At 41.2% G+C, this 25,476-nt stretch overlaps 1 protein-coding gene across 1 annotated transcript; it reads right to left on the bottom strand.

Moving 5' to 3' along the window:
• Positions 1-2,315: 2,315 nt before the first annotated feature.
• Positions 2,316-11,715, bottom strand: NDNF (neuron derived neurotrophic factor; the record flags this gene model as incomplete). Its single annotated transcript, XM_082837919.1, has 3 exons — positions 2,316-3,874; positions 5,545-5,669; positions 11,528-11,715. 3 exons carry the CDS (start codon positions 11,713-11,715, stop codon positions 2,481-2,483), a joined length of 1,707 nt encoding a protein of 568 aa, XP_082694045.1. The 3' UTR covers positions 2,316-2,480.
• Between the last annotated feature and the right edge of the window lie 13,761 nt (positions 11,716-25,476).

The following is a 25,476-nucleotide window of genomic DNA, read 5'->3' as shown; positions in this document are numbered from 1 at the left end:
CCGCCATCCCAGTTGGCTAAAAAATAAAAGCTTGGTTAAATTGATTTGGCCTGGCTCCCAGCGTTTCCCAGGCATTTAGCAATATCTGGGAGTTAAGTCCGTCACCTTCAGAAGCTGCAATAACTCTTTGATTCACTGTAGTCCCATTTAGCACACTGCTCTGTAATAATATATTTGTGAATAATATGAGAAAGTAGATTCTCCTTCCAAAGGCACCGTATTTATAACTTAGGATAAGAAGGTCTCTGGGATATTGTCAATTTTAAAGTTCTCCTTCCAAGTTGGTTGGTTATGTGGCCACTGGGGACATGCTCTTTCTTCCTTTTAAAAAATTATTTCAGGTGTCACAATGCTTCATACAGATATGAAAAATTTTGTTTTGATATCTTAACACTGATGAATTGGATGACACATTTTTAGAGGGGATATTTTCTCCTAAGGACCACCACTTATACTCCCCAAGCCATAGTGACTTTATACTCCATAAGAATGCTACTCGGGCTTCCCTGGTGGCGCAGTGGTTGAGAGTCCTCCTGCCGATGCAGGGGACACGGGTTCGTGCCCCGGTCCGGGAAGATCCCACATGCCGCGGAGCGGCCGGGCCCGTGAGCCATGGCCGCTGAGCCTGCGCGTCCGGAGCCTGTGCTCCGCAACGGGAGAGGCCACAGCAGTGAGAGGCCCACCACATGAAAGGCGGTGCCAGCACATAGGGGAAATGCAGTGGTTAAGGAATTACACCTGCCCCACTTGTAGTTACAGAGACACTTTCTCATTTAGAATCATAGAATTCTACAAAAGACAATGTGTCATGATAGAAGGTATCCTATGATATCATCTTATCCAAATCTAACACCACTTAATTTTATAACTGGGAAAGAGGAACAAGGGGACGTAGCAGATTTTCCTAAAGCCGCATAGCCTAGTTGACTGGAAATCCCAGACTCTTCTAAATCCTCCAGTGTTTTCATGACACATCATGTATAGAACCTGTGGAGGATGAAACTATCTAAAACTGCCCTCTGTAAAGAGTTTTTGATAAATGAAGGTTCCTATTATTATTTGCCTAAATTTTATCTTACACCTAAATTACTTTTTGAAGATTCATGAAAAATCAAAGCTAAAAGTAACAGACTGTTAATGTTACAAACCAGCAGCTTCCATATTTTTCTCATGACTAATTAAAGTCCTAATTGGTGGTTACTTAGTTATTCCCACTAGAAATCAAAACAATTATTTTGCTAATATTCAAGCAGCTGGAAAATATTTGGCATATCCCAATTTTGTACTTAAAATAGATGGTTATTTTTAAAATAGAGGTAATATATTTTAGGTTGTTAAGGACGATTTGTTGAATACTTATCGAGCTACAGTATTTTGAGGCTTGTCTAATTCCAAGTCCATTGGTGCGCTCTCAATTCTCACAACAGCTAGCTCCTATTCAATGTCAAAATACAAATTTCAATAACTGTCTCTAATGCCACAGTAACTTTAGAGAGACGCAGCATGCCTTTTAACTATTAAAAAAGGGTCAAACCTGGTGCAAAATTACATAAAGGCGCAGTTTGGGGGACAGAATAGAAATTGAATACACCAAGGTAGCTGCTTGGGAAAATGAACAGTATATAATCTAATATCTTTAATTTTATATACATGAATATAATGTATGTCAACTTTGTACATGAGATACATACAGTATTTAAACATTTTACTCAACAGATAAGAATTTACAATAGGGCTTCCCTAGTGGCGCAGTGGTTGAGAGTCCACCTGCCGATGCAGGGGACATGGGTTCGTGCCCCGGTCCGGGAAGATCCCACATGCTGTGGAGCGGCTAGGCCCGTGAGCCATGGCCGCTGAGCCTGCGCGTCCGGAACCTGTGCTCCGCAACGGGAGAGGCCACAACAGTGAGAGGCCCACATACCGGAAAAAAAAAAAAAAAAAAAAAAAAAAAGAATTTACAATAGCATTAGAACTGACTAAAGGGCTGTCCACTTAATATACTTAGATTAGATCCGTACTTTAACAGGAAAAGGATTTAATAGCTTACAATCATAGAAACACTGACATTTAAAACAAGACTTTATAAAATAATTTATATATATTCTAGCATCTATTGAGAGGAATAATTTGCATTTGTGGATGTGTGCAATGAATGGCATATTCAAAATTTTTAGGTGATAAAATAATTTAGAAGCAGTTCATGCAGTGGTCAAAGCAAGGGATGGCAGTTCCTTCAAGATGTCCTTTCTCTTTGACATCAGTGGATATCAGATACACACTAGGTACCATTGGGGCACACTAGACCAAGTCTCCTCCAACAATTACTTATATAAACATCAATATACACCAGTTGATATCCCTTCTTCCATAGTACAAGTACAGGTCACAACTTCTCTCAGCTGTGGGAGTAGTCAGTTTATACTTAAAGTGATTTAATGTCTCTCCTGGAGTTCTAAGTGATATATCTCTATACAAGGTAACTAACAGAACTTCCTGGTTTTTACAACTTTACTCTGATACTTCACAGAGTGCCCCCCGTGTCCTGTGACATAAACATCCAGCAGGTAAGATTTTCCAGGCTGAAGACCTTTGATTGTTTCTGTGGTCACTGCTTTGTGCAGGTTTTGACTGTGGAAATATTTACAGAGGACCTTCTCTGATTTCTTCCTTGTATCTGGTCCAAGGCATTGGTTTTGCTCTCTTTTCTTCTGGTCTTCACTGTAATTATCATCCACTTCCTTCTTGTAGATGCAAAACTTGTTCCTTTCCTGGGTGCCTAGCCAAGCCACGGTGGCTGAAGAACAGGTACGCAGCTTGTCGAAGGCTTTGATGCGCGTGTCTTCAGGAAGAGAGGGAAATGACTGCTTACTGGGCCTGGTGGTAGCTAGTATTTTCAACATAGATGCTCCCTTCTTGTTTCCTTTCAGTCGAATGAGATATTTGGCTTTAGCTTTTCCTCTCAGCTGAAACTGTCGAATGCCTTCCACGTTCTGAGACAGAAGAAGTTTCCCATCTCTTCTCACTTGGATTTGGACAGCGTCCAGACAAGAGTGAATAAATAAGGTGACTTTTTGGTGAGACGAGACTGGAGCAAACCGTAGAAACTTTGCCCCCTTCCTTTTAACGAACACATCCGTAACTTTCCCATCTTTCAGCTCAACTGTCTTCTGTTTCGCTTCTTCCTTGGTCCTGGCAAAGGTGCCCACGTAAGCAGTGCTCATATTGCTGTTGCTGTTGGCCACGAAGACGTCAAAGTAGTACTGCGTATCGGGTTTCAGATCCGAGACGGTGAAGATGTTCTTGTTTCCTATGCAGATTTTCTGAATGTCAACCTTGGGCCTCGAGTAGGTGTGCCTCCCCAGTTTTGGAGACGGCTTTGTCAGGAAGCTGTGCTCTTTACCTGAATTATCCGAAGCAAATCCGAAGTGGGCAAAGTCAAAAGGGCTGAAGTCCAGACCGGGCTTTGGTGCCATCATGAAAGCGTCGTCTGCACTCAACTTCGCTTCCACTGCGCAGAGACTTTTGAAATTGTGCTCTTTGTTGATGACGACACAGTACTGAATGGGTTGTTTCAGCAAAGAGGCCGTGGGGCTCGGTTTCCAAGCCAAAGTGACCGTGGTGCATCCCAGGGAGGTAACGTCGACTCTTGGGTCATAAGGTAATTCAGGGTAGGGCTGGTCAGACTCTGGAGTTGTGGTGGCATATACTTTGAAATGTGTGTCTTTCTCTGTTGAAAGAAGCTCCAACTGATATAAACCAGATGGAGAACTAGAAGATATGAAATATTCCACGTCGTTGCCTTTGTAGGAGAATAACTCTGCGCCTTCCTCATTAATGATCTGCTGCTTCTGCTGAGCCAGAGGCTCTGGATCACCTAAAAGACACAAGAGAAGCACAGCCTACACGTCAGGGCATGTGCTGTGGCTTGCCAACCTTAAATTGTGTTCTTAAGACGATTTCATTTAGTTTTTCTCCATTATAAAAAGAATACATGTTCCCAGTAGAAAACTGGGAGATAGAGAACAAGATAAAAAAAATCATCCATTAATACAAATCCATATAGTCCTTTATTAACAGTTTGGTCTATTTCTATCAGTCTTCCTTCTACACATGTTTATGCAGTTGTTATTATTTTCTCTTATTTTTCTCTGCAACTTTATAACATTTATGATCATGCATATATGTACCTAGAGGAACCTCCATTTTTCTCACTTAATATTATATCATAAAAATGAAACTGTTGGTTAATTTTTGACCATTATAATAATGCTGTTATATATGTAAGGCTTTTCTGATTTTACATTATTTCTTCGGGATAGATTCCAGCTGGTAGAATTTTTAGGTCAAAGACTGCAAACCTCTTAGAGACTAATCCCTACTGTCAATCTGCTTTGACCAGAAGGGTTCTGTCAGTTTGCACTTGGATGGCTAGCCATTTCACTAATTTCACTTTTGTTAGTAGGACTGGACAACCTCATTAAAATATAGAATATAAAGCACCAGTAAGAGGACCTAATTTTCAATGTGTAGAACACGCGCTCAGGAGGAACATAGGGAAAGTACTGAAACTAAAATAATGTTTTCCATTTTTTGTTCCTATTAATATCAGATGTCACACAGATATCGGTGTTAGAAGACCCAGAGAAGGACCGTGTAGCCAGAGTGGGAATGGATCTTTTCCAGCGGATCACTGCAGGTTGAGAGTGAGGTATGTAGCATTCCATATTCCTAAACCACGCAATTAACACAGTCATCATGTGACTACTCATTCTATCTCAATCTCACCACTCCCCATACGCCCTTTCAATATTTTCCTAATTACAGCGTTCCCACATCACTGTACGTATCTAGCTGGCTACCATCCTGTCATGGCACCAGTCTCAAGCCTTCGCTTCAAGCTAGGATGCCTTTGCCCCGTAAAGGGAAGCAGCGTCAACCCAGGGCCTCATACAGACTCTACTCATTTCTTTGTATCTGTCATTTGCTTCCCGCCATCTGCATCTTCTTCAGATGCCTGACCTATTCCTCCTGACTTTCTTCTCATCCTGGGCTTCCCGTGGTGCTCGATGCCCTTTTGTTCTCTCTTTGTGGCGACCCTTTACTCCCCAGGGAGCGGAGGCGCTTATCCTTGGGTGCATATTAGATTCACCTGGAGGGGGACTTGTACCATCCCAATGTCCAGACCCCACCCCAGGGCGATTAAATCACAACCTCGGAGGTAGGATGCAGGCGTCAGTAGCATATACAGCCCCCAGTGGTGAGTCCAGTGGTTAGGCAAGACTGCAAACCACAGCCAGGGAAGCCGATGCTCACCCCTTGCCTTTCCTCACTCCTTCAGCCCACACACCTGTCTCTCTCAACCTTTTATTTCACCAAATCACCGCCATCTGATGTCATCCTCCGTTTCCCTCATCTCCAAGCCCAAATCTCCAGCTTCCCCCACGCATCCGTGCTGGTTTTTCTTACTAAGAGAAGGCTGTCTGTCTCATAAGCCTTTCAGCTATCCATCCAGAGGTCTGGGGTCAGGTCTGCCGCGCCGCTTACCTGAGCCTTCCCCGCTCGCCTCCTCTGGCAGCTCCTGGAGGCTCAGCGTCCACGCTAAGGGCGCATCGCAGGGAGTCACTGTGACTGACAATGGCGTGTTGTCTTCTTCAACCACAAAGAAATACCTGGGTGAAAGTGGACCACTTCAGACCGAGGTAATTCATCCTAACACTTACAACCAAGATTAGTGGGAAAAATCGCTTGGTTTAATTTGTATTCACTTAACAGAAAATCAAACTGGCTATCTGACATAAATCATGATATTTTCAGCAGTAACCGTGGAAGTCCAATAGCCCAAGGTTCTGCGACCAGATTTACCATCGACACAGTCTGAAATAATTGAAAGACATTGAACCAAAATGTGGAGTTTGGGTGTTACTCGAGTTAAGAATCAACACTTACCAGTTTGGGGGTGTTATTTAACACCAGTGCAAAGTAAGTCAAAACCAAGAGGAATTTCCAGGTACGTTGCCCTACAGGTACTGCATTTTCCATAAATTTGGCGATAAATTTATAAGTTACCCCAAGGGCACTCTAAAGCGCCAACCATTCCAAGAGATCATTTTCACAGCAGTGTCCTTCTAAAATGCATGTTGGTCTCTGGCAAAATAACACTGTGTTCAGGCTTTTACAGTCTTGACTTTTGTTCACAGCTTTACTATTCCATATCCTTTTGGAGAGAGGCATCTAATGACCATTTGAGAAATAATTTTAAACGGTAAGAGATAACCGTGTCAGTCAGTGGAAAGGCACATTTCTCTGTCACTAAGATTTTCTGTTGAATTAATAACCTAGTGATTTGAAAACATTTTAAAAGAACAAAACACTCTCCTCTATGCTTTCCCCTTAGATTTTTTAAATGATGTCTCAAAAGAACTTTTAAGTAGAATAAAAATATTGCCTATGTATAACAATGCTATATATTCTTACTCTGAATAACTTAGATGATTCCATTTATCTTTCAAAGCCCATAATCTTGCGAGGGAGGAAACAGTGGTTTCCTCACTGGTTTCACCGCAAAAAATAAGCAAGTTTCACCTCCTAGAAATTGCACCTCCTGGGTACCTCTTTGCCTCTCGATTCTCTCTATATCTACCCCAACACCCTCTCCAAACTGACCACCGTGGCCAGCTGCTCCATCAGCCTCCTCTGCAGTTCTTCTCACCTCCCCGACCTCTAACCCATGGGGTGAACCAAGGGCCTGTGCTAGGACACTCTTTTCTACCCGTGCTCATTCCCTGTGTGATCTCACCCAGGCTCACAGCTTTAAGCTCTTCTATTTTAATGATTCTCAAATGTAAATTGTCAGCCTGAACTCTTAGCTAAATTTTAGAGACAACTATCTTCTCACCATCTTCCTTTAAAGATTACTGAAAGTTTCAAACTTAAGATGTCTAATCCAAACTTCTCATTCTCTCGCCAAACCAACTTCTGCAGTCTGTCTCTACTCAGTAAATGACAGCCCTAACCTTCCAGTTGCTCAGGACAAACGTTTTAGAGGCATTCTTGACTTTTTCTTACTCTTCCACTCCACATACACTGAATCAGCAGTCATTTTTTTTTTTTTTTTTGGCTTCATCTTTAAAATATACCCAGAGTCCCTCCCTTTGTTCCACTTTCCCTGTTACCACCAGATCAAGCCACCATTTTTTCTTGTCTGAGCATTGCAATAGCCTTCTGACTGGCCTTGTTTCCACTTTGACCCCCTTAGTTTATTTATCTCCTTCCAGGAGGAGATATCCATGTACACCTAAGTCTGAACACACTCGCTGCAAACCCTCCAGGAGCTTCTTGTCTCATTCAGAACTTGCAATGATTTGCGTCCCCAACCAAATCTCTAAACTCGTCTCCTCTATTCTCTCCCTTCTTTACTCAGCTCCTTGCCCTCTGTGAAATGATTACGGCACACTCTTGCCTCAGGGCCTCTGAACTTGCTGTTTCTCCATCTGAGATGCTCATCCTCCAGCTGTTGACCTTACGTGCTCAGTCACTGCATCAACTCTCTTCTCTGGAGTCGGTCACCATCTCGCCATAGACCGACTCTGACCCCTTATGTAAGACATCACCTTCCTACCCGTGAAGCTTTTCTACTCCTCTTCATTTTTCTTCAAAGCACTTATCACTACCTGATGTATTAGATATACCTTTGTTTGTTTTTTTATTTTTCCACCTACCCCAACTAGAATGGAAGCTACAAGAGGGCAGGGCATTTAGTTCATTGATGAAGACTTAGAGACTAAAATAATTATTAATAAATATTTGTTGGATTAATGAATAAGTTTAGCTTTTCACTTTTGGGGGAAAAAGTCCTTAATTGTTTAGAGAGTCTACAACTTCCCCAGCAGTGGGGCCTCCGCCTACCTCACTGTCATGTCATCATCCCTTTCGCTTTCTGTGCTCGAACCACGTAGGGCTTCTTTGAGCCATTGGGATGTTGTTTGCTCTGCCTGAAATACACCCCTTAGTCCTTATTAATATTTGTAAATAAATAATTTTTTAATTGAAATATAGTTGATGTACAGGCCCTTACTACTATTTAAATGTCACTTCTTCAGGGATGCCTTCTCTAACTGTTCTGGCTCAGGTTCTCTCACATACTCCGAGTGTCCTATACTTTTCACTTTGGGCACCTATTGCAATTTGTTACTATATATTTATATTATTATTCGATTAATGTCATTTTCCCAACAAAGGCCCACTTAGGGTTCATTTTCCATGTCATTTTATTCTCAGCATTTAGCACAGATTTCTGCAGGTAGAAGGTACTTGATAAACTCTTCTTAATGAATGCATTACTAAATGAATAAACAGAACCCAAGGATCATAACACCTACCTTATTCTAGCCTTAGGATACCTACACTTAGTCTGTTTCTACCTGAAGATACTGAATCTGAATGGAAATATATGTGCTTTCCCCCCTTCATTATTCCAAGATGAATTAGGAGCTGGAGGGTGGAAATAGGGCTGTGGAAGGACAAATAAAGTGAAGACCCTATAAAAGCAAAAAAAGCTTGTTCGGAATATAGTAAACTTAGGCAATCATCCAAACAAAATAACTAGATGATTGCACTCTTTACTATATGGAAATTTTATGGACTTAAGCATCCCTAAAGAGAGGTGTCAGATGGTTTAATTTTCAAATTCAGTCAACTTTTGGAGAGTAGAATTTTGTTCCTTTGGCCAGGTTGCATAGGTGATATTAACCACATAAACATGACTGAACCTATGAACATTACAAAGAATTAGGTAAGACAAAATAATTTATTTAGCATCGTGTAATTTTAAAAGTATTCAAAACTTTTTAGTTTTGTTTGTTTTTGGTTTTTATGTGGGTAGCCGAGCTAACCAGTGCTGAAATCAATGTGCACGTTCACCTATTATCTTCTGTTCTCATTTCAATCAAGAAAGTGGTTTATTTCCAAAAGTATGCAACTGTGTCTTAGTCACTTTAATACAGACCATAAGCAACCAATAACAGAGAAAACAATGCTTGCATTCCACAGGGTAATCATTTTACATATGAAACATCAGAGAGTCCCTCTAAGTCAACATTTTCATATGGAAGCACTTATGATTAGGGATAAAAGACAATCTGAATAAACTTTAACAATTTGACAAACATTTATTGTCTACCATGCACAGTGCACTCATGGAAGGCAGCTGCAATCAGAGATGATAGGGCACGATCTATGAGCACCAGGTATTTACTGGCTAGTGAGGGAGACAGAAATGTGATGAATATGCTCCAAATTATAAGGCCAGAGTTGAGGGATAAACACTCCGTGAACCATTTAGACTTTGGAATTTATGCATAAACATAAGCATAATTAATGAATTTGTTTTCTTTTGCTATTCTCTGCTTCCAAACTTTATCTGGAATTTCATCTTTAGTTGTAATATCAACAATGTCTATGTGGGTTCTCCCATCACATATTTTACCCCTAGAAATGACTGTGGCCACAACTCTTTAACTATTGTTAACATTGCATCCAAATGTAGATATCAAAGTCTCCAATCATGATTTGTGGGGGGGGGGGGGGAACCCAAAAGAATGAACAAATGAAAGAAATAAAAACAGAAGGAGGAAAGGAGCATGTGTTGTTTTGAAATGTCTTATAATAAAAACATGTTGCTTCAAAGAAAAAAAAATGTAATTTTAAGACAGCGCTTAGAACTAAAACTTACTTAGTTTTTAAGAGACTGGAAGATCAAAGATAAACCATTTATTTGATTAAGTGAAATGATTACATAATGAGGAATGCTGTGTTTTAAAGAACACTGCAAAGCAGTGCACAAGTACATTTGGGAAATCAAAGTAATTTTTTAAAGAAAAATTTGGATTCACTCAAAAGTTTCAAGAGACAAAAGAATATGACAAGCAAAATGGTTCGGCATGAATTCAGCTGATATTTAAGACTAATTTGAATCATTAAAACTGCCTCCTCTACCCTTCCTTGTTTTCACAGACTAAGTCTCTGTAAATACTAAGACATCAAGTTCCTTTAGTGTAATCATCCTTGCATTTTGTGCCTTCAGTCTTAGGAATGTCATTGAAAGAGTCATAATTATTTTATATATTACTGACAAATCAGTTCCTAATCTATTACTTCCATTCAAACAAATAATTTCATTCAGATGGTGCTGAAATGATACCCAAACAATAGGTCACACCAGTCAAAATAGGAAAACTGATTATCTACTCTCACACAGACTGACCGGATGGTAACATGTCTGTGCCATTCAGTGGAAGAGGAGCACCACGTTCCATTCTTATTGTCAATTAAAACTGAAGTGACGGGGCTTCCCTGGTGGCGCTGTGGTTGAGAGTCCGCCTGCCGATGCAGGGGACATGGGTTCGTGCCCCGGTCCGGGAAGATCCCACATGCCGCGGAGCGGCTGGGCCCGTGAGCCATGGCCGCTGGGCCTGGGCGTCCGGAGCCTGTGCTCCGCAACGGGAGAGGCCACAACAGTGAGAGGCCCGCGTACCAAGAAAAAAAAAAAAAAAAAAACTGAAGTGACAAGAGAAAGACGACAATAATTTGATACACCTCAATCTTTGGAAAATGGATTATTGATGACATGACATAGTTTTATCCTTTGTAATGCCAAGGTGCCCTAGGTTAAAAGGAGAAACTGTTTTTGAAATATGATAAAGAGGAGTTTGGGTACTGCAAAGTAAGTAACTTTAAATATAATTAGTTTATATGATTGATTGATTGATTGATATATGTTGATATATGTAAGTTTTAAAGGTCAAAATACTTAGAGAAGCATTATGTGAGTTCAATATGTTGATGTTGGAGTGAAGATAAGTGAGGGGCCAGTTTTTTTTTTTCTTTTCTTTTTTTTTTTTTTTTTTTTTGCGGTATACGGGCCTCTCACTGTTGTGGCCTCTCCCGTTGCGGAGCACAGGCTCCGGACGCGCAGGCTCAGCGGCCATGGTTCACGGGCCCAGCCGCTCCGCGGCATGTGGGATCTTCCTGGACCGGGGCAGGAACCCGTGTCCCCTGCATCGGCAGGCGGACTCTCAACCACTGCGCCACCAGGGAAGCCCGAGGGGCCAGTTTTTATCTCTGTTTGGTTTGATGCTTTCAGAACCAATCATATTGATCGAAGAAATACTATCCTTACAAGCCAGTGCAAACCCTTGAAGAATCATATGTGTTCAATTAATTGCATTAATCCTGTAAAGTCATTCTTAGAAATTTCCTACCATCCTGAAGAAAAGAAAATGACCATTCCAAAACGTTAGACATGCAAGGACTTCTCTCTCCACCCAAAAGATCACAATCAGCGAGAATCAAAGAGACGTCTAATGGCTAGACGTTGCACTGCCGTTTTATTTTCTTACTTAGAGAAAAATAGGCAATGCTATCCAGAGGTTGATTGCAAATTACCTAAACTAAGTCTAAAAGGTCACTTTCTTTTTCAGAGACACCCGTTCTGAGCTTATTGATAAAGGAAGTCCTGCAGGGAGAATACCTTTTAGGTGTGTCTCTAAAGAGATAACTGCTAATTTCAGCTCCATCTGGAATTACTGACGAATCATGAAAAAATGCCTTGTCCCGAATTTGCATCTGAAAGAGTTCCTCATCTCGAGTGGGTAACTTCTGGGTCCTGGAGCTGAGTGGTAACAGCAGCCACAGCATACACCAGTGGAGAGGCACCATCCTGGGGCAACAAAAAAGAATTGCTTACATTAATTTTACAGGCAAAACACTTGGGCAAGTTGCGAACTTTCTGAAGGGTTCACACTATTTGGTTTTGACAGAAAGAGCTGTATTATGTATTTTGGATACATGCACATGAGCTTTAAGGCGACTTTCCAGTTCTTTTTTTTCAAAGTATTTCAACAAGTTGATAATGAATTCACCAGAATTTCAGATATTAAAAAGATTTTGAAACAAAAGGACTCTTGGTGCCTTGACTTCCTTGGGTATTCAGGGAGAAAAGTTCCCCCTTCATTATGGCAGAAGCCAATATGGTCATTGTAGACATCTCCATACAAATGTCTCAAAGCTTAAACCATAACATAAGTCTCAGAGACCCACTGAGAGCCTGAAAATTACCACTACACAGTTACTTTTCTTCTTCCTTAAAATTTGATTAAGGATCATATATAGAATTATTCTGCAAATCAGATTTTCATAAATCAGAGATTTTAAGAGATTATAAAGTTTAACTTTCTTATAGGATAAGCAATTTGTCTAAAATCCCAAGGTGAGTTATTTGCCAGTGTCTAATATTACAGATTTACCAGACTCTTCAACACAACACTTATATATAAACTTTTACCATATTAAAAAGTGGGCTTGGATTCCCACTTCAAATCAAGAAAGACCACTGGGGACTTCCCTGGTGGTCCGGTGGTTAAGACTCCACACTTCCAATGCAGGGGGAGAGGGTTCCATCCCTGGTCGGGGAGCTAAAATCCCACATGCCCTGTGGCGCAGCCAAAAAAAAAAAAAAAAAAGACCATTGGAAAGTTCTATACTTAGGTCATTTGTCTTAACCTCCAGCAGAGTTATATATTTACCACTCCAGTTTTCATTGAGTTACACTTTGACATTTATCACTGGCTTTCATAAAAAATCCTATAAGCAGGGCTTCCCTGGTGGCGCGGTGGTTGAGAGTCCGCCTGCCGATGCAGGGGACACGGGTTCGTACCCCGGTCCGGGAGGATCCCACATGTCGCGCAGCGGCTGGGCCCGTGAGCCATGGCCGCTGAGCCTGCGCGTCCGGAGCCTGTTGCTCCGCAACGGGAGAGGCCACAACAGTGAGAGGCCCGCGTACCGCAAAAAAATAAAAATAAAATTAAAAATCCTATAAGCAATCATGGATCATTCTCTAGGGCACCTTGCTTTAGGGATTGTTTCAAGGACACCATCTTCTACATGTTTCCCTTTCCCAACAGGAAGACGCAGGTAGGCGAGTTCTTTTCACCTCAAGTGCTAATGAAAGGCTTTGCTTCCTTTGAGGATTTGGTGCCTGTTTTCCTCACAGAAAAAACTAGGTAAGGAGTTGTTTTCCCTTATCTCTTTGACAACATACATCAGGGAATTCAAGCATTAGGGAAATATAGTGTTTTTACATTGAAGTACTTTAAATAGTGAGAAAGTCAAATGCAAATATTTGCACTAATTTGAAATGAAGAGAATGCCGGTTTTATTTCTAAATAGTCATTGCTATAGCTATGCGGTCACCTCTACTTAAACCATCACTTGACTTTAAGTTTTCTTTGAGTGCTACCAAAAATAGATTCATACAACTGAAAATATTTTTTGGAAGGGAATAAGCTTTTCTTTTTTCTATGAGAGTTTGAGAAGTAATTTTTCCCAGTGAGCTTACTCAGCAAGTTCCTTTAACTTACTTTTTCAAAATTTGCTTTCTGCCATGTGCTCTGCAATTTTCCATATAAATATCTGCAGTAATTAGGAGTTACTATGTGCAGAACACGGTGCGAAGTTGCATTTATATTCACAATAACCTTGTGAAGTAGGTGCTATTCTTATATAGGTATAAACCTCCTTTAACATAAGCAGAGAAAGGATATAAACCCAAGTGAATCTGACTGCAGAGCCCAAACATTTATTTCCCATCCTATTTCTCAATTGTATTGCCATTGAATGAGAGTTTGACTGAGAGCTAAGAAACTTGACTTTATAGTTTCAGCTGCTAACTAGAAGTGTAATCTTAGGCAATTCACTTAAAATTCTGGACCTCAATTTTATGAAGGGTTTGGATGGATGATCTCTAAACTCTGAAAACAAATGATGATTCTGAGACTGAACACTGAAATCCTCTTCCCAAATAGCTAGCAGTTTAGGAATAAGAACAGGCCTCCTTGAGTTTCATTAAATAACCTGTCCCTCAGATATCCAGGTGATTGTCAAGGAGGAATCCAAGGAAAGCTGGGGATGTAAACGAGAGGTCATGGGAGTTACTAAAAGCAAACAAAGGTTATATCTACAAAAGATGGCTGGGGGGATCAAAAATCAAAGCTCAGTGAACCTATTCAAAACAAATAGGGACATGGTGGAGTAGACTGAATGGGACCACCACTCACGAACCTCAGTCCCTCTCCTCTGATGCCCTTCATCCTGCAGCCAACAGAAACGGAAAATCTGAATAGAATTTGATATGCCGCCCCTATAAAGAAATACTTATTATTTCAGCATAATAAAACACATCCAGTTTACTTTGTAGTAGCATCTCTGAAAGTTTGCCTCCTGAGAGCAGAAGAGGCCAGATAATAAAATATGTCTCTTTAGAAAGGGTTAGAATTTGGCTTTCCATATTTATTAGGAACTTAGAGCAAACATGCCATGGCAGCACTTGAGTGTGAGATACTTGGGCGTATTTGCCCTAGAACCGCTCAAGGGCAGCCTTCTCCCACGAGCCCCATATTTGCCCGCAAAGCTGTCAATTGCACAGTACCACTGCACAGCGGAACAGGACAAGCTGCCCAATGCCCCTGGGTATTTGGGATATTTAGGTCAGCCCCAGAGTTAGACAGCTAGCATGTTATGACTGGTGGGAATTTTCCCAGCATCCTCAGCTGCCTGTGGGAGGAACTTTCTCTTTATTAAATCAGCTAATAAGAAGAGATGAATTTTGAGTTAATAACAATATTAATAAATTTGTTGTGTATGTGCTGCATGCCGGGCACTCTTCTAAGTGCTTCATATCTATTATCTCATGAATGCCAGCAACAAGCCTATGATGTAGGCCCTATTATTTATCTCATCTCATCTCAAAAATGATCAAACTGAGGCTTGGACACATAAGAACACATAGTGAATACAATAGGATATGAGAAATAGAAACTATCAGGAGTGTGGTAAATATGATTATTATATATTCCCCCACGTCAGCTACTTAGCCATGTAATATTTAGTAAAGTGAACAACTTCAGATGATAGGATTATGCAGAGTAAGTGTTCAAAAGACAATACTCCATGGGTTTCTGTGCTTGTTTGTGCATATGTGGGGAGCAGAAGAACTGACTGCCTTTGTTCCAGGTTATCTTTTCAAGGATGTTTGTATAGTAAACAGCCTTGGAAGATAAAGCTTCTGGAGCAAAGGGCAGGCATGATTGTTACCCATTATAAAAATCTGGGTTCCCTAAGCTCAGGGCTGCTCTCTTATAATAAACGCCACTATATGGGCTGATGCCATCAGGCCCTCTTTCAATCATCCTACGAGAATTGGGGGGTCAGGCAGTGGGAGAAAATGCTGCTGCTGTGGATCTGTGGCTTCTGCTATTGCTGCGTAATGAAGTCCTTTGTCGCTGACCCAGGAGTCTCATGCCATCTAGCATCCATGAAACTACGGCAGGCTAACTTGTTAGCTTGCAAGGAGGGTGAAATCTCATACTCTTCACAGTTATTGACACTAAGATTTTACTCGTTAAATTATTTTACTGGCTTATTGACTTCACACTGGCTCAGGTAGACATTTTTATTTAGATAATCACCAATAGGGAATAGACTAAACTATCTTTTGCTTTCTTTAAAAAAAAAAAAAATCGTATATCCTCAGCTAAAGTTCTATCAGGTCACACTTTCCGTTTCTGAAACAATTTTAGCTATTTAAATTGCCACATCAACTATGGGCAAAACAGATACTTTTCAGAAAAGTGTTTAAAATGAGTATGATCCCTTTTCTTTTTATTGTATCTACAGGAGAAGATGGGTGTTAACTGAACTTATTGTGGTAACCATCTCACAATGTATGTAAATCAAACCACCAGGATGTATGCCTTAAACTTATACAGTGATGTATGTCAATTATTTTTCAATAAAACTGGAAAAAATTAGTATGATTCCCCAAACACAGGACTTTATATTCTGTAGGATTATTGTTTTCAAAATGTTATCTAATAACATCCATGTATTGCTGGGGAAAAACATACTCCGTTTTTAGGGAAGCCTAATAATCTGTTCAATTTGATCAGGTTACAGGCAGCATTTTTTTAACAAGATGTACTTAAAAGAAGCATTGAATATAGCTAATCAAAAAACGATTATGCAGACATATTGTGCATGTTTTCACAATTTATATTCACTTATTCAAATTTAAAGCTTTATGTAAGTATTGTTTAAAGGATGGAATTTTACAGATTTTTTTCCCTACCAAAAATAATGTTCTCTCTTAGACATTCAGCTTAAGAATTAGTCACTTTTAAATAAACAACTGAAAATACATTCTGCTTAAGAATAAGCCTTGGGTAATCCAGTCTATAAGAACAGACTTTTCTTCTAAGATTACAAAAGTGCCCTCTAATGGTATAACTTTTCCTCTCATTTCTTTTTGTTACTTCTAGGTATCTAGAGCTTATCTAGGTTTAAAGTTTAAAGTAAATAACGTTTCTTAGAATTTCTCATTCAGCATTATTACTTCTGTCATGGACATCTTGTGGATAATCTAGGAAATGTGTCTGCACAGCAAGAAATCTTGCTATCTTTCTACAGTCAAGGGTCTAGTTCCAACAGAAGTAGAAAGTTGCTAGGATAGTTCCAAATATTTTTATTTTACTAGGCAGATCAATCAACTTGGTTGCACAATGATTTTCGGCCCAGAAAAACTAGGTGGTGTTATCCTATTACTGAGAAGACTGACTTTGTTTCGACTGAAAAGCTCTGGTGAATCATGTTCATAGATGCTAATCTAAAACTCTGAGATTGTTCATATTGTCAGAGGCCTTCCCCATATTTGAACATTCCTTCCTATCCTACCAAAACTGAAGTGAGAAAACAAAAATGACCTAATGATTTGATATACCTCAAACTTTAATCTAGATTATTGGGAATCCAGATTATTGGAGATATGAGGTAGTTTTATCCTTTGGAATACCAATGTGTTCTGGATTAAAAGGAGAAATTGTTTTGAAATATAATTGTCCAAAGAGATTAACAGTGTATTCTATACCTGGAAAGGTAGAGACAGGTTTGGGCACTGAAAAGTAAATAACTTTAAATATTATTAAAGTTTATTAGTTTAACTAATAAACTAAACTATTATTAGTTTAGACTATACACACACACACACACACACACACACAGATATCTAAATTCAAGCTATTTAGATACACTATATGAATCCAATTAGTTGATGTTAGAGTAAAGGTGCAAGAGCAATGGTGCTAAAAGAACCTTTTAAATATGCAATTTTATTTTCATATTTGCTGCCCCCTCTCTGGCGAGCGAGTGAACACTACAGCTCTAGAAGGGTGGAGGGGGGCTGCTTTTGAATGTTTGAGGGCTGTGATGACTGGAGCTGCTTCTCCCATTTGCCTCCTTCCCTGCTGGGCTCTCTGCTGCCCTACCCCACGGAGAGAACGCGGAGCGTGGACCGCAGTGGGTGAATTGAAGATCAGTTTTAATCAAAATGCCAATGTAGAGATATAAAGCATTTGTATTGTCCCAGAATGGGTAGGGAGTAGAGCAGCTAATGGGTAACTGAAAACACATAAATAATTCTAAGACTTTATTTTCAGCAGTAACATGACCTTTTATAAAAAAATTTATTTGTTTAATTTATTTTTATTTTTGGCTGTGTTGGGTCTTCGTTGCTATGCCGCGGGCTTTCTCTAGTTGCGGCGAGCGGGGGCTACTCTTCATTGTGGTGCACGGGCTTCTCATTGCGGTGGCTTCTCTTGTTGTGGAGCACGGGCTCTAGGTGCGCGGGCTTCAGTAGCTGTGGCACTTGGGCTCAGTAGTTGTGGTTCGCGGGCTTAGTTGCTCTGCAGCACGTGGGATCTTCCCGGACCAGGGCTCGAATCCGTGTCCCCTGCATTGGCAGGTGGATTCTTAACCACTGTGCCACTAGGGAAGCCCCAAATTTTATTCTACGTGGCTTTTAAACAGTCAAACTGACCTGACACAACCTTTTCCCACAAACCTGTGGAAATGCTTGAGAATTGTAAAATGGTCAAATGGTATGCAAGAAAAAAAATTAAAGGGGCCTGGAATAATTTATCAGTGTACCAACTAACCGCCCAGGATGACCTCTATCACCACAAAAAAACCACAATAGGCCTAAAAGCAAATAAAACTTTCCCCAGGGAGTCAGCAGCAGCTCTACTACCGTCATTTTGCAAAATTTATCTTCAGTTACATAGTCAACTTATCATCTTGGTTAATCCACTGATTCACTTAGTGAAAATAAAAATTTATTATTTGAGGGCTTCCCTGGTGGTGCAGTGGTTGAGAGTCCGCCTGCTGATGCAGGGGACACGGGTTCGTGCCCTGGTCCGGGAGGATCCCACATGCTGCGGAGCGGCTGGGCCCGTGAACCATGGCCGCTGGGCCTGCGCGACCGGAGCCTGTGCTCCACAGCAGGAGAGGCCACAACAGTGAGAGGCCCGCGTATCGCAAGAAAAAAAAAAAATTTATTATTTGAAACTGTGTAAACAATGAGAGTAAGTAAATAAATCTGGTTAACTTTTTTTTTACTTTGAAATAGGTATTCAATGAATTTAACCACAAATCCTAATTGAGAATCTTGTCTTAAGAGTAGTGAATATTTCAAACCATTAAAATGCTTGCGTTTAATATTTATAGACTGCTGTTTAGTTACATCATTTCACTAATCTAAGAAATTGGCAAGGCTGGTAAATAAAAAGTTCTTAAAGGTTGTCATGGAACTTCCAAGGCTCTGTGAATAGAAGATATCATATAACTTAAGGCATTGCAACCTTTCTCAGTTCTGTAGATTTCTCAGAACAGCAGCCGGCAGCTCTACCTACCTGTGAGTTATATGATCAAAGCAAATTCCTCCATCCCTTTACCACCAACCACCAAGATTCTGCAAATTCCTTGTAGAACATGTGAACGTATTTGTAAACAATGTCATCGAGCTCCTATAGACATTACATGGTGTAAAACTTAATAATCAGATTCATCAGGATGAACAGGCCACACATAGCATACAATTAAAAAGAAAATTCATAGAGTCATTAAAATGCACTTAAAAACTATCCAATGCGCCCAATCACGTGTAGGCCACAAACGTGAAATGAACTTACAATGACCAAAAAGAAGGATGGGGCGTTCTGAATTTACTTGAGACAAATGCATCTGGAATAAATAAAATCTAATGTTTAATTACAGAGAGTGGAAAGTGCATGATTATAATTTAGTGAGGATAATTTCAAGGAATGGTCTGCCGCAGAGATTTCTGTTATTTTCTTTTCCTTTTTAAGTGCAAATATTTAGTCTTTTAACTTCTATTTTTAAACTCAAGGGCATTTGTTTTTGTTTGAATCATCCATGCCACATCTGATAATAAATCTGAAGCATCTGATCTAGCTGTAAAGAAAAAAAAAAAAACGTAGCCTTGGTCGGGGGGGGATGGCCCCCGTGCCTGCCAGGATGTGATCTGTGAGCAAGGAGAGGTGGCGGGGTCGGGGGGGGGGCGCGGGGGGGGTCTGTCTGTGCACTTGACGCAGTAGAATGTCCAGCCTGGACCTACAGATTCCCTCAAGGCAGAAAAAAGTGAAAAAAGCTGAATTCCCAGAAGTCGTTTTGTTCTGCCGTCTTTTGCAAACAATGAAAATGTTAACTGAAATTAGTTGGTTGTTCCTATAAATATACAAGTAGCCTCTACTATGGTTGCAAATTTGAGGGAAATAGAGCATTCTGTGGTTTGGTATGTTTCCATATTTGAAAAGGGTGAAAGAAGCAGGTAGAAGTCAAGGGCTTCTGGTCTGCGCTAAGGAGTGGTTTCCTGCCCGTGCTGGGTGAGCTGCAATATTTCTAACGCCTATAGCCCAACAGAGCAGAGCCAGCCTTGGGCACAGAACACATAGGCTAAAGCTCTCTAAATGCAGGCTGTCATTACAGAGTGGAATGATTATTAAGGGTTTTAGAGTTCATTATGTCAATAATCTATGGATTAGGGACCTTCACAGGCATTTCAGCTGCAATGATTCCGACCTCCTCTACCACGTCTCTAAATGATTGCCAACTTTCATTCTGGAAGGAAATTAAATTAGTATGAAAAAGCAATGTAAAATTAAAACATGCCAAAGATCTGAATACAGTTTCCATTCTGTCATCTCCTTCCCTCTGATCCTCATGGTGTGCAGTTCACAGCAGGGCCAAGGCTAGGGCACTCTAATTTTAAAAGATGGCCAAGCCTACATAATAAGAACAGCTTGAAAGAGGATAAGGTTTGAAAGGAAGTGACCCTGTATTCCTACCATAATTAATGCCAATGGAAAGAATCATGAACAATAGAAATGGCCAAAATAAATGTACTAGAGATAGAGAGTAGTCTTTGATTCAGGAAGCCACACTCATTTTACTAAAGGAAGGAGCAGATCTCCTAAAATGCATCTGTTAGTTAGGTGATTCGAAGATATGATAAATTCAAAAGCAATTTAGAAGATAATGCAAAATAAAGCTGGAACAAGATACTGAATATCCTCCTCCTCTCCAAATTTCCTCTGTAGGTGCAATTGAGATACCTGGGCTCATTTCCACTGTCTTGGGAGAAGCTAATGATTCCTGGAATAATGAAAGCCCCTAAGGGAGGAGGAATATGCTCGCTTGCTTTTCTTACTTTAGTTTGGCAACTAAGCCTTATTTCCTGTTGATCTGCAACAAAATGGAAATGACTTCCTGTGCAATGTTCTCCAAAGCAGTTAAGAAACGACACACGCCATCCTCAACAGAAACTTAGCTAAGATGGAACGTGGCAATGTACCAGCAGCATCTAACAGCAGCACATTATCAGCCTCAAAAGTGAATCGTCATGGTCAGCAGAGTCCCTGCTGTGTAAAACACGCCAAAAATACACTGAGAGTACAACAATACTGAATACACAGCCATACCGTCCCACTCTTTACCATCGAGTCAAGCGGACATTAATCATGCATAAAAGTGCCCTCCAGTGTGAGCTAACGCATACCAAGAGGAAAAGGGTAGTTGAGATAATAGGTGCTTAACAGAGTTGGAGTGAAGAGTCACCGAGAGCTGGTGAGGACAGAATGGGAATCAGAGTGGAAGTAGGATGAAGGGAGAAGAATGAACTAGATTTGGGGAAGGGAGATGGAGGTGGGGAGGTCAGGGAGTTGAGGCAGAGAAGTAGAACTGCATCAGTAAACAAATGTCATCTGAGCCCCCTCCATGTGCTGGCCACAGAACGGTGTGCCAGTAACACAAGACATACTCTCCTCTTGAGGTGTTTATGGTCTAGTAAGAAGTAAGGAAGAAAATATTCTTAGGCAGAGGTAAAGAGAGATCAGCAGGGAACTGCATTCTGAAGAGGGTCCTTAAAATTTCACATCATGTCCCTAAGATCACAGAGAAAGACCGCAGAGGCAAGCACAAATATTTCATCAAGACAAGCTACGTTTTCTAAGATCACTCTTCTTTTCCACACAGAGCCTCCCACCACCCCCAAGGTCAAGATGCATGGTTCAGTGGAAAAACCACAGACCGAGAGTCAAGACACTTCCACTGCAGGCAGGAGAACTATTCATGTCGATGGCTTGTTGGCCCAGGTGTTCTCCAGGGTACCCTGTAGCTGCGAGCCCCTGAGTCTAGGGTTAGTTCAGCCTGTTTCTCACAAAAGCTGGTAGCACAGGGCAGAAGCTAAGTTCCTCAAGGACACGATGCAACTTGGGCTCCTCTGTATCTAATTCTAAGATGAGAAATAACAGGTTAAGGGCAGAAGTAAAGAAAACTCAACCTACCTTTACGGAAACACGTCCGTCCATTTCATGTATTGAACGGCCACTGTTGTAGGTTAACCTTGAGAAAGGGTTTCCACAGCCATGGTAACACTACAGAAGAATATTAATGTGAGATTCTACTGGCAAGTAAACCCAATTCTACTTTCTTGGAAATAATCATTAAAACACTGGAGGTGAGTTGTTGTAGACCTCCTGGAGGCTGGGACTATAGTATATGAATTATAGATTTGATACTTTTACAGTTATTTTATTCAAGAAGGGAACTTTTCAGTAAGATACTCCATAGATTTCTTAGGATACCAAAAACTAAATATGGTCAAAAGAGCTAAAAATCAAGAGAATAAGAATTTTCCAAGCACTGACTCCATATTCTAAACTGAACTGGGTGACATAAGGGCTCAAAAGAAATATCCTAGGAATTTATAATCTACTCATAAAGACAAAAGTTACACAACCCAGACACCAGAGTCCAATCATGTCCGTATCACTCATTCACTATTTTATTACTTAACATATATGTAATGAGTCCTTGCTACACGCAAGGCCCTCTTCTGGGGCCAGGGATGATCTCGTGAATCCATGTTCTCATGGGGGTGATAGCACGACACAGATGCATAAGTCAGAAAGCACTATTGGCTGGTAGTCATTGCTATGCAGAGAATTAAAAGATGCCTGTGTGAAAGACAGTGTGGTGAGGGCCACTCTAGATGGTATATTTAGATAAGATTTCTTGGAGAAAATGACATTTACTCTGAGATATGAAGGAAAGGAAGCAGTGAAACAAATGGCAGGGAAAAGAGCATTCCTGCAGAGAAACAGCAGGTGCGAAGGCCCTAAGTTGGCAGTAGGCCTGGGGCACTATGGAGAGGAAAGGCTATCAGTGTGGAACAGAGTGGGTGAAGGGGAGAGTGGAGGTCAAAGGGCAGATCACACACAGCCGTGCAGACCATATGAAGGAGTTAGGATTCTATCCTGAGTGTGATGGAAAGCCCTTTAAGCAGGCCAGGACCGTGATCTGGTCCACGGTTTTTTGGTGTAACTCTGTCTACTGTGTAGAAAATGGGTTTTAGGGAAGGGATCATTGTCAAAGCAAAAACCAAGCTCATCTCTGTAAAAGCAGAAAGATCAGATGAAGGCAAGGCTACTACAGTTCTCCACGGTAGACATGCTGATGGCTTAAACCTCGTGGCAGAGATGGACAGTAGTGAAGAGATGGGGAATATGTTTTACAGGCAGGGCCACCAGAATGTGCAGGTGAGTTGGAGGTAAGAAGTGAGGAAAAGAGAGGAATCGAAGATAACACCTTGATTATAGTAACACAGGTACAATAAAATGACAAAACCTAAGTAATGAAGAGATGGAAGAAAACAGAGGGAAATGAGATGAGTCAAGCAGAATTTCCAGCTGGCATCAAATAATTTTTGAGTTGCTGGCCATCTTGATGCAGTTTTTAAAAGCTAATTCTTATACTGGATAAAGTATTAGAAAAGAGGAGAAAAGAGGAAGGTGTTCTCTTCGTGTTATGACAAACATAAAGGAGCGCAGGCCAAGGCGGGAAGTAGCAGGAGTTCAGTTGTCAGGGTGGGAAATGGGATCCGCTGGATACAGGGAAGGTGGTGAGACATACTGGGGAAAGGCAACGCGCGCACACACACACACACACACACACACACACACACACACACACACACCAGTAGTTGCTTCAAAGGAAAGGATGCATGAGGTCAACTATTTTGTCAAAATTTCTGGTAAGGGGTTGTTTGTGGTAAGTGCGCAGGAAACGAAGAGAGACAGATACAGAAGTTATGAAGAAAATTTGACAAGAAACCATTGCATTTGACAAGAGACAGATACAGAAGTTATGAAGAAAATTTGACAAGATCAGACCCCTTTATAAGCTATGTCCCAATGGATAGGCTAGACAAAACTTATGAACTTTCTGATGAAGCCACACCTGCCAAATGTCACGTAGCAGAGGCTCCCAGGCACTTTTCTGGCAAGCAGCACCACGAGAGGAATCCCAAGACAGAGGGATAATATGACAAGGAGGCTGACGACACAGGCGTGGGCAAGGGAGAGGCAGGCCGTGAGCTCACCCACAGGCAAGAAAAAGCAGCAGAGAAAGCAAAGATGTGACCTCGGCAGGGTCATTAGGACAGACGCCAGGCTCTGAAAGATAAGAGTCTAAGGGAGAAAAATTAGCAATCATTTCAGATATTTTGTAATACACAAATTAAGTGTGCACTAAATATTGATTGACCGATGGGCCAAACTGAATAATCACTACATCTTCTGAAATGAGACCATTGCTGGTTTTGTGTGTTAGTGACAGCAAGGATAAAACTAAAAGAAAAAGCAAAATACTGTAGCAGGAACAAAAGATTCTAAAAAGTGATCAATCTTATCACTCATCCATCAGCGACAACCTTGACTATGTCCTTTCCATCTATCTCAGGGCAGACATACTACCTTCTCAAAGGAACTTCAAAATCTAAAAGGCTTTTTTAGTTCTATTTACCCTACTAACAAAATCAGGTACTTAAATTATTCAAGTTCAAAGATATTCCTGTTCTCAGGACAAACCTGGTTTTAAAACTTGCTTTGGGTGTTTCCCTGGTGGCACAGTGGTTAAGAATCCGCCTGCCAATGCAGGGGACACGGGTTAGAGCCCTGGTCCGGAAAGATCCCACATGCTGCGGAGCAACTAAGCCTGTGTGCCACAACTACTGAGCCTGCACTCTAGAGCCCACGAGCCACAACTACTGAGCCCATGTGCCACAACTACTGAATCCCGCCCACCTAGAGCCTGTGCTCCGCAACAAGAGAAGCCACCGCAATGAGAAGCCCGCGCACCGCAACGAAGATTAGCCCCCGCACGCCGCAACTAGAGAAAGCCCACGCGCAGCAACAAAGACCCAACATAGCCAAATATAAATAAATAAAATAAATTAATTAAAAAAAAAAACTTGCTTTGGTAGTTCTGCCAGCTATGTCTGCTGAACACATGGGCTGCATCTTCCATAAGTTTTGATCAAAGAAATGTTTTATAACAGAGCTTCTAGTGATGTAATAAAAAGCGGTACTCATCCACAAGGCAATGAGAACAGAAAGTTTTTTTAGGACAGCAAGCATGATGGAAATGCAGATCTCATTGGCTGATCCAACAAACAGTTTGGGGCACTTACTCTGTACCAGGCACCGCTTGATATCTAGAAATACAGTAGTGAACAAGATGTGTGCATGAGGTTCTCATGCTTGCAAAGCTTACACTTCGGCGGGTAAGAGAGAGATGATGAATAAGTAAAAAACTACACATACTGATTCCAGAGAGCAGTAGCACCATGACGAAAATGAAACTGGTGACGAGGCTGGAGGGGAGCCACAGAGAGGGGCAAGCTGGGGGGACAGAGCGATTCTAGGCTGAGTGGTCAGGGAGGACCTCTCTGAGGAAGTGATATTTCAGCAGGGACTTGAATGGAGAAAATAAGCCATGGCGAGACACAGAACGTTGGGACTAGAAGGGATCTTTTACAGATGAGGAAACTGAGGAAGACAGAGGGGAAGGACCTATTTCATCTCCTGGGCTTCACATCCGGGAATCTGCCTCACCTGTGCATTAACTTCAACCCTCAGCACCCAAGAGGCTTTGCCTCCACACTGGCAAGCCCTGGGGACCAGAAGACAGGCACTGAGGCCCGTGACCATCACATCAGGTGGGGGACAACTGGCC

This window comes from Leucopleurus acutus (assembly GCF_964270905.1).
Source record: "Leucopleurus acutus genome assembly, chromosome: 4".
Lineage (NCBI taxonomy): Eukaryota > Metazoa > Chordata > Mammalia > Artiodactyla > Delphinidae > Leucopleurus > Leucopleurus acutus.
This window is presented reverse-complemented; position numbering and strand designations above follow the sequence as displayed.